We start from the raw sequence: 13427 nt of genomic DNA, 5'->3' as shown, positions 1-13427 counted from the left end.
TGAAAATTAAATGCCTGCGATTCATTTATGTAAACCTTTAACAGTATTTGTTTTGCACCACAAAATGGAAATTAAGGAGCCCACAAGACACAATATATAAAGAAAAAAATCCTTATCTGAAAATGTGATACACTGTAGTAACTTCAACAAAGAAAGACACTAAAGAAGCATGACTGGTAAAGAACTGGTTATGTTTTAATTCATATGATCAAATTAATGTATTAAATATCAGGGACAGAGCAACAACTTTCAGCATTATAATACATTATCATCTATCATACTGTGCTTAAACTGGAATAAAATTAATCTTTTAAGATTCACATCAATTTAACTAGCATCGATAAACAATAAGAAAATAATCAAAAGAAACATATTTCATATTATTCATCATATTAGTATTTAAGTATGTATAGATACCCTAGCTTTCTATTAAAATCGGTTTTATTTTTCAAGACTATTTACAATATGTTCAAAAATATTTATGATTTTATTTAGAGAGTAATACTGTAAAATTTCATTCTAAAAATCATGACACTTAACTAATGTTAAAAAATAATCATTGGCGACATCAAGAAAGGTGTCATTATCTAATTTGAAAGAGAGTTCTTTTTAAAAAAAATTTTTGCATATAACATTAAAAAGTTTGGCATTTTCAATAAGCAAGGTATACAAAACAAAAACAAAGTTCAATGCTACACTTAATATATGATATATGAATATAACAATACTTTAAGAAATTCATAGGAAATTGAAATAATAATGCTTTCATATCTTTTCATGTGTGAATGAACCAATTGTCCAATATCTCATATGAGTTTTATATAATGGTATGACAACTTTAAAATCTGGAAAGAATGACAGCAATGAGTAAAATGGGAATCCCATCCTGATAAATGAAGATGTCAGCGTTTTCTCTGCTTTGTTAAAACTGTTACTGGAATGCCTCCACGCCCCGACTTGGTTTTACGGACGATATAGGTTTCCTGGTAAGTCTCTTCGGTGTCATCATCCTCTAATGCTGCTGCCTCTTCAGCTTCCGCTTCAGCATCACCAGCTAAGATGGCTGGTGAAGGATAAAATGAACCTACCAGCTGAAATGATCCAGATGCTCCGATTCCAGACAGCTGCCTGAAATTTAAGTTTGATTTCAAAATATATCTGCAAAATTAATTACCTCACTCATCAATAAAATAAATTTATTACTTAATTAGCATAAGAAATTGATGGATTAAGATTACAATGATTACACCTGGTTACTGTGACCACAAATTATCAAGTCTCCAATTTTCAAAGGACTATGGATAGTTAATATATACACAGGCAAATTAACTAAAGCAGCTTCATAAATCTATGGTAGCTTCATAGCTACAACAAACTTTCAGGTCTGTATCTTCACCTAAAGTTGACAAAACAAATTTATTTTCGTACACAGATATCTATATTTGGCACGGATAGAAGAGATTTATTTTGGAGTCCTAGGATCAAATATTTTTTCAATGGCTTAGTCATAAATAGAGTAGAGTATCTTGAGAATGGTTGAAAAGAAAATGTCATACATTTTAGCTAAATTAAATCAAATTTACATCTGCTAGAAAGAGTGATCTGACAAAAGTTAAATATCGATTACAAAGATAAATTATCTTTTAAAACTCACCTGATCTTGTTGGTTAAACAGGCTCTTTTCAGGGCTCCCTTGTACAAATGTGGTTTATTGTCAATGCCAAATTCTGGATGGTATTCCATGATGTATTTTTTAATCAAGCCAGCTGATGCCTGCTTGGGTTCATGACATGCTACAATTGCTTGACATACCATGTCCTCCATAGATTTAGCTGCACAGAAAAGTAACAGATTCCAATTATTGGAAACATGTGAAAATTTATTCTTCAACCAAAATTCGAAAGAAATATCAACTGTAAATCATTTTTCATTCTTTTTAAAAAATTCAATAAAAAAATGACCATAACAGAATTGTTGTACTTTATGCAAAACATTTAATATCAATCTCCTAAAAAACATGAGATCTTTCACAAGTGCAACAAGGGAGGCTACAAATCTTTCCACTGTTTGTTACAGACTTACCATCACTTGGATTGAAGTCCTCTGCCAATAACCTGAACTTTCCTGTACTACCTGTACCTGACACCTGTTCCCACAGTCCTTTTTCCACTCCCTTTTCCAAAGCCTTCTTTAATCTATAATACAAGAGAGTACATGACAGTATGACATAAGCACTGTGTATTTGTACACAAGACATGTTAGGTAATGACACATAACTTAGTTTTAAGTCATGAACTTAACATGCAACACTTGACTAATAAAGTTCTTAATATCATACATGATATTTGTTATGATGCAATACAGTCTAATTTGCATGAATAAGTGCAATTAGTATTGGAATAACTTAAAATGACAAAAAAAAAAAAAAAAACCCACAAAACCCCCAAAATTTATCCTTGTGACTAGATTTTTTACCCTAAACCAGTTTAAGCTCTTTGTATAGATTTCTAAAAAAAGTCTGTTGATTTTTGTCATGATCTGACAAGTTTGTACACTCTTTGCAATGAGGTACACAATCAATACTTGGCTAAGCCAAGGTTGGACTGCACAAGGTCTTCCTCAATAACACTACTATACAAACAGCAGCACTTTGGTTCTATGAGTAAATATATTACTGGATAACCATTATGATATTAGATATACACTTTCGCTGCTTCCTAGCCAATACAAAATGTTACAAACCTGGTATCTGTATCAGCACTCGGATAATGATCTCCAATATACTTTTTTATCTTTGTGACAGAGGCATCCTTGGGATCACTCATATAGGTAATGGCAAGGGAGAATGTATCAGACACAGATTGAGGGTCACTGTGAATAGATCCACTTCCTGACCATGGCTTTCCTGCACAAATGAGTAAGAAAAACAGACAACTTGAAATGAGAAAATAGATGTGGAAAACAGCTTTAAAAGAAGGAGGAACACATGAATTAAGAAAATAAAATAAAACATATAAATCTTCACACAAAATTCAATTGCATTCACTTTTTATGACAAGTACAGATCTTCATCATCAACCAACATTGCTACTTTCACTCCTTCTTGAAGACAAAATGCTTCATTGCTACTTTCACTCCTCCTTAAAGATAAAATGTATGATTATAACAAACAAAACCTGACAACAATGATTCAGATATCCTTATTATAACTTACTTGCACGTTTTTTCTTGTTTTTATTTTTCTTTGATTTCTTTGCCTTTTTCTTGGGTTCCTCGTCATCCTCTCCTTCTTTAGTTTCTTCATTCTTTTCAGATTCATCAGATTTCCTCTTCCTCTTCTTGCCTTTCTTGGACTTTTGTTCCTTCTCTTCACCTTCATCCCCTTCTCCCCCTTCGCCTTCGGCCTTGGAAAAAGGATATGTTTGTTATCGCCAGTAATAAAACATACCACAATAAAAAGGTTTTAAGAACAAACAGTGACAAAGGTGAAAAGGTCATTGAATCACACTTTAAATATCTGATAAAAAATGTACTACTTGAATGGTTTCTCTTAGATGTATGTCTGTGCATGAGTTTATAAGATTTAGCATTTTTTAAATGAAAGTTCTCAATTCAAATGTGACAGTCACTGAATTGAAAACCTGACAAAATGATTCCTTCCAACACACTATCTATGAAGGTAATATTGAAAGGAAAGATAATCTATACCCTGTTGCTGAATATTTTTCTTTTCCATCCACACCTTTATGTATTCCTTATACTCGCATGATGCAGGAAAACTGGAGTGTTTGAAACTTGTTTAAAAGTAACAACCAAAAACAATACATCACTGATAGGTGGCAAGGTGGCAATCACTGGTAGGCAGTATTAAACACAAGTGAAAAATACAAATATGTATTACATGTATGTACTTACTGCTGTGTCATCATTTTCTTTGTCACTTTTGTCCTTTTTCTTCTTTTTTTCCTTCTCCTTTGTTTCTTTTTTTAGATCTTCCTCTGCAGTACTTTCACCTGGTAGCCTGTAGAATCCACATTTACCTGTACCTCTCACCTTAGAGAAAACAAGTGATACATAAAACTTGAGAAGTCATCAAAAACCAATTACACACGACATATTTACATTTCATGACATAACGAATTTAACAACATAAACAAGAGGGCCATGGCCATCAACGGTTATCTAACAATTGGATGGACAAACCACAGAATTCGCTGATGGTGGTCTGACAAATCTGCTAAAGTCAAATTCTGAACATTCTTTTAAAGTATTAGAAACTCATAAATGGTACGTTCTGTGCATGAAAAACAGTTGCATAACCATGTTACAAAATAACTCTTGTGGTTACCATGTTGAAGTTTTGATCAGACTGAAAAGTAACAACAAATCTTCTCTTTCTTTCTTTAAAAAAAATCAAACTCCAAATATTTTTCTCATTAGTGTGACTGAAACATGAGAAGTTCAGACGACTGGTATTTGTTCTAGATGAGTTATGTTGGGTTTTTGACAAGACAAAAGCATAAAAATATAATTTGGTCAAGACAATCTCAAGATCACTTCATGCATGTATGATATTGCCACTCCCTGATAATGTTTCAGGCCAAAGGAGGAGTGCCAATTTGGGCCTTCTGGCGGCCATGACCGATATTTTTTATTTCTTGTGTAGGAATTCCTTGGGGTTAGGCGGTCATGATATGACATAAAATTAAGGTCAGATCTGAGCCATTCATTAGCTATGGGGGGGGTAAAGTGGGGGTTAAAATTCATAAACAGCTCCATTATGACAAACCTACATTATATTTTTGGATTTTTTCTTCTTAATTTTCATGTAATAATCCATATCAAAACATTCATTAGTAAAATTGATTGAAAAAAATATTCCATTGTTGAAAAGTAGGTCATGGTAATTAAGCTCATTAATTGCTAATTATATTAAAGATGAACTTAATTTTCTGCCTTAATGTACATAAAAACAACACCTTTATCATGTACCATGTTTTAATAAGAAATATTTTTGCATACTTTAAAGAAAACAAAGAAGAGGCGGTGCTTTGAATTTTAGTTCGACAACTTTGACCATATGTCTGTATCTAGTGGTTTTACCGAAGTATTTACACAGAAATGGCTAATGAAAGATATCATTCTTAACCTCTAGTGTTGCATTTCACTCCACTATACATACAATGGTCGTACACATAGTTAGTTACTCATTGTCACTGTCAGACTCAGACCAGTCCTCAATCATCATTGCGTCATCAGCACAGCTGAGGTAGCTTGATGAGGCAGTTGGGTGTGCTATCCTAGGCTGGTGTCGCTCATAAGAAAGGTACCAGAGAACAGATGCAATATGGGCACAGCAGCCCACTACCCTGGCACCAACCTTACACTGCCAATACCAACCAGATATAGGAGTCAAACCAGGGGAATACTGTTGATCCACAGGTTGTACAGTTTCGAAGCAACATGTCTGGAACGAATCTGAACTTTAATTAAGCCAGGCTTTTCCCTGCATGCCATTAATTAATACTGGCCATCTTCAGACAAGTGCTCCATGGTATATGACTTTGCCTGCTTCAACTGATATACTCCCATGGTAAGATCTCTCAACTCCGGTTCTGTCAGCTGAGGAAAGTCAGGCAAACTGGCCTCATCAAGCTTGACCCATATGGCTCTTTTCCTAGCCAAACCTTCTTTTTCAACTTGAATTTGCAATTTATTGGGACATTTTGACAGAGCCAACATTCGCTCAGCAATGATGAGGTCATTGGGAGAATCAGAGGCAAGTGGGGGGGGGGGGGGTTGTTTCTGCCCCTTTGGCAAGAAAAATGGCATTTCTGTTTTGATGCCAGCATCATTCAACAGTTCTGTCACATCTCTGAAGCCTCTGTCAACGACAAGAATATCATCATCTTGAAACCAATCCTTGATGTTCTCAGTGTTAGTTTTCAACATGTGTTTTGTAATGTTGGCGTCATTATTTCGACCGTCTGCTAAATATGGGCCTAGGACAGACAGTATATAGCCATCTGAGGCCACAAGAAGCATTGGTTTCAGGAGAGGGCGTCCTTTGTGCATCGAAAAAGAGCGTCATTGGAAAGTATAGTTGCTGGACTTTTCAACATAAATATATGTGCCATCAGCAACAGCTATAGCGACATCTTCACCAGAGGCAAACATCTTCCTTGCAAATACCGTTGTATGGTTTTGAATTACTTGTTCTCTAGTGATGTGTTGCAGGCCAAGGTGTGAAGGAACGAAGTGGGTCATCAATGCTTGGCGAGCTGAATGAATACATTTTCCACATATTCTCTTTGTCATGTTGAACAGAGAAGCTAATATTGATAAAGACATGCCAGTCCTCAACTTTACAAGCAGGATAGCTAATGCAGTCCTTGCGCTTCTGTTCAGTGTAGAGTAAAGAGAGGGATTAACTGATCGTAAAAGGTCAGAAAATTGATTTTTATACAGACCTGTGAGACGGTAGTAATCTTGATCAGTTAATCCATCTGAGGAATCAAAGTCTAAACAACTTTTCTTTGAAGCAGCTGCCCTAAGTGTCAAAAGGATCTCTGATATTTCAGAAGAATCCAGTTCAGTGTCTTTGCTGGAATATGCGAGTGAAGATAGACTATCAGATGGGAAATCACCATTCACTATGTGGGAAGAACAACATCTGCAGGTGTTTGGGACAAGGATACCTGTCTTAATAAAAATCTTTACTCGCATTTCTGTTGAGAGCATTACCATTTTACTTTTACATTCCTCTCTTAACATTTTACAAATGAAACATCGAGATTCACCTAATGTAGCCCGTGGAATGTCAAGTTTGATTTTTTTTTGTTTTCAGGTGACTCAAGCTGGTGCTCTACATCGCTACTAGGATGTTCAGTAGATGAATGGTGATTGTAGTATCTTCCCCTGCATTTTTTACATACGGGGTCACCAAACCTTAAGGCATCATTAATATTTGCTTTCAAGTAAGACAGAATGTCCGTTTTATTCAGACAACAGAGCCTTACTTTATATTGTGCTTTACAACAAGCGCACTGCCTGTGCACTGGCATATTGATAAAAGAAAAGAAAACAGGGCATAAACTTAGAAAACACTCCTTATTAAAACCTTAATTTGGATGAACAAAATTATGAACAACAGTTGAATTACAATTATATGTCTAAATTATATGTACAATATCAGTGACAGTCAAACCAAGAAAGTATACTAAAATCGCTGAGGTTGTGAAGTGTAGTTGCCACGTATTAATTGTATATATAAGGGTATATGAACTGTCTGAGACAAGGTGCACATGTATACTCACCGGTAGACACAAAGATCCTTAACAAGGTATATGTCAGGGGATGGCATTATATCCCGCCATTTTAGCTTAAAGCTCAACCAGCCGTACCAAACTGGTTTAAATATCTCTACATTTATCAAGCAATTTATTTTAAACAGTTCTTAATGCAGTACAATTTAACATTTATTTATTAGATATTTATTATCTAATATAATTACATAAGACAACTCTGATATCAACCAAAAGTTGTCAAAAGTGTGAACCCGCCCCCTCCCATTAATTAATTCTCCATTTTCTATAAAGTATTCAAAAATAAATCTTACTAAAGCATGACACATGATAAAGGTATTGTTTTTATGTACATTAAGGCAGAAAATTAAGTTCATCTTTAATATAATTAGCAATTAATGAGCTTAATTACCATGACCTACTTTTCAACAATGGAATATTTTTTTCAATCAATTTTACTAATGAATGTTTTGATATGGATTATTACATGAAAATTAAGAAGAAAAAATCCAAAAATATAATGTAGGTTTGTCATAATGGAGCTGTTTATGAATTTTACCCCCCACTTTACCCCCCCATAACTAATTAATGGCCGCCAGAAGGCCCAAATTGGCACTCCTCCTTTGTTTTAAATCTACCAAGGCATTAAGAAGGAGTAGCAGATTAAAGAAAAATGCTGCAAGTCCCTTGTGGTCAAACAAATTTCTGAATTTAAGATATGATTCCCAATCCTCGATGATTTTTCAGACCAAATTTGGCTGAAATCCAACCTAGCAATAATAAAGTATAGCGTTTTGAAGCAAATATTGACTTATTTCCCCTTTTCAGACCCTGAAGTCCCTAGGGGTCATTTCTGGAAAAATGTTTATGCACGATGCACTATGGGTTGCATGTGACAAAGGATGAAGCATGATGGCTATATTATAGTAAAAAGTAAACAAACACAGTTGATTTATGGTTAACATACTACAGTATATTTTCTTGTAAGTTTGGTTGCCTAATTCTGATAAATTCTAACCTTCACCTGTGCACCTTTGGAAATGCAGAGATTAATGTCTGATTGAAAATTACAACAGGGCTCATTAACAAAGATATGGCTGACCAGTTACACTCAGTCATTCAGACCCGTAGCTAGGAGAAAAACAACCCAAACAATTTGACTTATCCAATTTAATTTGACTCAAGCGTGTTGGACACAAATGAGTATTAATGTATATATTTTTATATTACCAGAGAATATATATCCCAGAAACATTAATAATATCTACAATTTACATTAAGCCTTTCTATCATTTTCCCATTAAAGTATATGAACATGTTATGTCTATGATGTGAACCACACATTAAAAGTGATTAATCTATTTGAGAATACTGAATGATATTTGAAACACAGATCTTACCAGTTCCAGGTGGCCATACATGAGGCCTCTGTTTAGAGCAGAAAGTAACTTCTGTGGTTTGATGTCCAGCTGCAGGGCTGGATACTTCACACTAATGTTCTTCTTTAATGTTTGAAACCGTAAGCCTTTATTCTTTGATAGGTTAAGGAAATGCTTCAATTAGAATGAAATTCAAACTGATAGACACTGATGACATTGTCTACAGATTCTTTCAGTCTCATATAACTTATCCCACTCTATTACTTGAAAGAACTCAAATGAACAAAAAAAAAAAAAACCCAGATATTTGATATTCTTGGGAGTCCTCCCATTGCTTACTGAAAAAGATTTACATTGTGAATATCATTTCACCATCATGAAGCTAGAAAGAAATAAGTAAAATTTCAGTCGTTTTAATCTCGACACTTATTTTTAGCAATTTACCCAAACCTTTTTTAGGTGGGGTGATATTGTCCACTTTCAATCATGTTACAGTTCCTTTCTGACTTATATATAAAGTTCCTAACCTTGACTTGCTTTAAGCAGAAATCACTACTTCTTCAGGAAAGTTTTGAAAGGATACAGGATTCTTAGCTTCGTTGATGATTTCCTCCAAAATGTCCTTCATCTTTAGGTTGAGAGATTCAGCTTGCACTTTAGGTTTTTTATCAGAATGTTTACGTTCTTTAACTAGTCCTTTTAAAGCAGAATCTTCTTTCAAGCCATAGTCTTTTCCAAATTTATCTTTAACCAACTGAAAATTGAATACATACATACAGAATATTACTGAATCAGAACATGTAACAATAAAATGAAAAAAAAACAAGAGATGTGGAATTCCATATGCCAAACATCTAGGACTAGTCTTTATGCCTGCACATACAGGGCTATTCAATGTTATCACCAAACTTGGCCCCAGAACTTTCAACAACCTCACAACACATATAAAAAAATCAATTCACAATTTGACTCTAATTGTTTTCCATATATCAAAAAGCAAAACCATGATTTACCATGTTTTGATGAAATCTAATTCTAATATCTGAAGTACCTGATATATTGTGTTTAATGTGTTATACCATAAACATAAACATACAGGATTCCTTTTAAGGTTTTAATGCCCAATAGGCATTAGGCTTATATTTTACTATATTAATGCCCATTACTTTACTGACAGAATATTACCTCAAGCAACTTGCATATATCAGAGTTCATCAGTTTCTGAATCACTCTTAGAAGTACCTGCCTGTTTAAACACTGGGATACCTAACAACTTGCTCTCTTCCAGTACTGTAATGTATTATAAAATACCTATTCGGTAAAATACTGTAACATCCACTACCTTGCTCTTCTCCAGTACTGTAATATACCTACCAAATTAAACAGGGGGATATCCATCAACTTGCCCTCTCCCAGTGCTGTAATATACCTACTGAGTTAAAGACAGGGACATCCACCACCTTGCCCTCTTCCAGTACTGTAATATACCTACCAAGATAAGGACAGGGACATCCACCACCTTGCCCTCTTCCAGTACTGTAATATACCTACCGAGTTAAAGACAGGGACATCCACCACCTTGCCCTCTTCCAGTACTGTAATATACCTACCGAGTTAAAGACAGGGACATCCACCACCTTGCCCTCTTCCAGTACTGTAATATACCTACCCAGTTAATGACAGGGACATCCACCACCTTGCCCTATTCCAGTACTGTAATATACCTACCGAGTTAAAGACAGGGACATCCACCACCTTGCCCTCTTCCAGTACTGTAATATACCTACCGAGTTAATGACAGGGACATCTGCCATATTGTCTTTTTCTGGTACTGTAACATATCAACCCAGGTAAACACTGTGACACCCATCACCTTGCCCTCCCCAATTGTGTAATATACCTCCCCAGGAAAACACTTGGACATTCACTACCTTGCTCTCCACCAGTACTGTAATATGCTACCCAGTTAAACATTGGGACAACTTAATCTTTGTCCTCCTTCGATATTGTAATATACCTACCCGGTTAAATACTGGGACATCCACCACTTTGCCTTCCTCCAATACACAAGTCTCAGTATAGTAATCATAAAGAGCCACCAGGGAAACATTCATTCCCTCTTTCACCTCTAGATTGTCGTCTAGCCTGGTAGTACACATACAAAAAGAATAAGTAGACAACAGAAATGGCTATGGATGGTAAACCTATGAAAAATCTAGCTCATTTTAAAATTGGGTATGTAAAAAGAGGTTATATAATCAATCTGTTGGCAAACATGGAAGAAAAAGTGTGAAATTGATCCTAAACCCACCATGTTCCAGCCCGAAGCTCTGCTGGTGGTATGGTACGTTTACGTTTTTCAAACAGAACTTCTGCCTCAAGGAACTTGGCCTTAGGTTTAACTGCTTTGGATGCTGCAGGTGGTTCCTCAGCTGGTGGTGGTGCTGCAGCAGCTAGACTGGCTGCAGCCTTTGCCTCTTTTTCTCTTTCTTTTTCTGCCAGATACTCTTGTGTCGCCTTCTTTAGCTTAATGGCGGGCATTGTGCAAGGTTTTCACACTGCAGGCTGTCAACCAAGTCTACTTCAAAATATAAGAGGAATATAGGAATATTGTTTCAACAAATATTGGAGTTTCTTGCTAGTTTGAAGGCACAATATAAGAGCTTTCCAAACGAAAATCGTTTCATTCAAAGGCATTTATACTAACAATTCTTATCTTCACTTACTGTTTCTATATTAATCATTCATTCATAACTACCTTAAAGTAACCATTTACTTCAACAGTATCACAATCCAGGCAGAGAGCTGTTGCATAGCTTGTCATCATCATCTGAATGGGCACCTAAAAGGCCAACATCCTGTTGTACTGTCTTGCAAGGTGCCCATACAGGCAATGAAGAGATGCAATGAATTATTTTCTGGTGGCTGGTGATGCTGTTAAATACTTAAGAATTCTCTATCTTGAAAAATAAAGAAGCCAAAAGCAGTATCAAAGAAATATTTACAATCTCTACATTTATTGGTGACCAATTTTCTATAAAATATAGGAAAATATAGGATATATAGGAATCAGTTGACAGCCTGACACTGTAATGTTGAAATAAGATATACCTGTACATACCTGGTAGTATGCTTAAAGTTTGCTCGCTATCATTTAATTCATTTATTCAATGTAGTAAAAAATGCTTACACAAGCAATTTTGGTCAAGCATATTTAAATCCAATTTTTTATGATTCTAATGTCTTTAACTTGTGATAGCAGATATCTCATAAAATAGATATAACATGGGACACACAATGCTGAAAAACCGTTCATATCCTTTTTTATGCATCAGTACTATCTAAACCAAGAAAATAATTTGATGCAAACACTGATGATATGTGTACAAAATGAAAAAAATATCTATATCATCAATTTATAATGAGAATTTAGCAAGTGGTAATAGTTTCCTTACAGTCATGTGGACACTTGGTATAAGTATAGTAGTGTAAAATATATATTGGAATGGATGCAGCACAATGCCTGTGGTTTAAAGGACTCATTTCCAATATTGTCTCAAAATAATGCATTATTTACGGATTAAAAAAATCTTAATGCTGTTGTATCAATATTGCTAGGTTAAATTTGCTTGAGCTGCAAACATCTATGTTACAAGATTGTTTACCTTTGTCTGACAACTCAATAATCATTATGCAAAGATTCATTGAGACATTGGCAGGACGGAAATAGGTTAGGGGCACTCGCCATGTTTAGGGGCTCAATTTGACTTTTTTCTGATGTGCACTTTAAGCATAAAATAAATAAAAGTACATTTGCAATAAAAATCGAAAATACGACATCCATGTTGCTACAGATATATGCATCTTCTGCAAGTACAGACCAAGTAACATATAAACATTTATGTCAAAACCCAATAGAAAATGTACCCCGGTGGAGCCCTGCAAAACAGCAGTAAATCGGTGCACAGTGACTGAATCTGTTTACAATCGAACATGTATACTGAACACTATTTGCTATACTAAGAAAGCATTTGCAAAGATAGAATACTACTTGCATATACATATGGAAACAAATAGATAATAAACTTTCTTGAAATCTATGCAAATTACCGTAGAATGCAGCAAATTGCTTCACAGATGCGCTGAAACCGCTACCTTGTGCGTGCCCACAATGTGATGACGCTTTATTTTGTACAAAACGTCATTGAATCGCGTGTTCATGATTTTTAGTTGTAGGGGTTACTTCCCCTGGTCTACAATGATTAAAAGAAATGTTGTTTGACAGAGACAAGACACGCATACTTCTGTATTGTTGTTAACTTGTGCAATAACTGTACTCGGAGGTTATTTCAGATAAAATAAATGAATATTGAAAAACTGCAATCGGGCATAGGTTGATAAAGTTAGGTAACAGCATGGAGTGTAGGGGATTTTACGCCCCAGTGCACAAGCACCAAAGCTAATGCCAGAGCAGTCACCGCTCAATCAAGTTTCTTATCCCTCTGTATTAAACATTTCTGGTTAAAATAAGACAAGGGGTTAAAGATTTTAACGACACATACAATAATAAAACTGTATCAGGAATGCAGAACTAAAATGACAAGTCAAGTTCGAATTTCCGTACAGAGAATATATTGACACACAAGGCCTATTCTGAAGTGTTTTTTTTTCAAATCCGTGGTAAAACTACCATAAGACTACGATATTTTTTTTAAAATTTGAAATAATAATAAATTGTACTCTT

The 13427-nt window shown here is 35.0% G+C and overlaps 1 protein-coding gene across 2 annotated transcripts; it reads right to left on the bottom strand.

The window, feature by feature from the left end:
• Nucleotides 1-540: 540 nt before the first annotated feature.
• Nucleotides 541-12848, bottom strand: LOC132551348 (heterochromatin protein 1-binding protein 3-like). Of its 2 annotated transcripts, none has more exons than XM_060215485.1 (11): nucleotides 12794-12848; nucleotides 10995-11261; nucleotides 10705-10828; nucleotides 9267-9437; nucleotides 8705-8836; nucleotides 3916-4053; nucleotides 3215-3404; nucleotides 2743-2905; nucleotides 2083-2195; nucleotides 1655-1832; nucleotides 541-1128 (listed from the first exon to the last, which is right to left on the bottom strand). In XM_060215485.1, exons 2-11 carry the CDS (start codon nucleotides 11222-11224, stop codon nucleotides 903-905), a joined length of 1665 nt encoding a protein of 554 aa, XP_060071468.1. In that variant the 5' UTR covers nucleotides 11225-11261; nucleotides 12794-12848; the 3' UTR covers nucleotides 541-902. The 2 variants fall into 2 exon arrangements, with proteins under 2 accessions (XP_060071468.1, XP_060071469.1); XM_060215486.1 differs by having other exon boundaries at nucleotides 10995-11264; nucleotides 12794-12817.
• Nucleotides 12849-13427: the final 579 nt, after the last annotated feature.

The sequence above is a fragment of the Ylistrum balloti genome, unplaced genomic scaffold (genome assembly GCF_031769215.1).
Source record: "Ylistrum balloti isolate Yb309-2 unplaced genomic scaffold, AGI_CSIRO_Ybal_v1 Utg370196, whole genome shotgun sequence".
Taxonomy (NCBI): Eukaryota; Metazoa; Mollusca; class Bivalvia; order Pectinida; family Pectinidae; genus Ylistrum; species Ylistrum balloti.
This window is presented reverse-complemented; position numbering and strand designations above follow the sequence as displayed.

What these genes read in the sequence shown, in the direction of transcription:
- LOC132551348 (XM_060215485.1), bottom strand. Translation starts at nt 11,224, where the DNA reads ATGCCCGCCATTAAGCTAAAGAAGGCGACACAAGAGTATCTGGCAGAA. An exon ending in TCAACGAAGCTAAGAATCCT is followed by an intron (nt 8,837 to 9,266) that starts GTATCCTTTCAA and finishes AACCTATCAAAG; the next exon opens with AATAAAGGCTTACGGTTTCA. An exon ending in AAGAAAATGATGACACAGCA is followed by an intron (nt 3,405 to 3,915) that starts GTAAGTACATAC and finishes CCTTTTTCCAAG; the next exon opens with GCCGAAGGCGAAGGGGGAGA.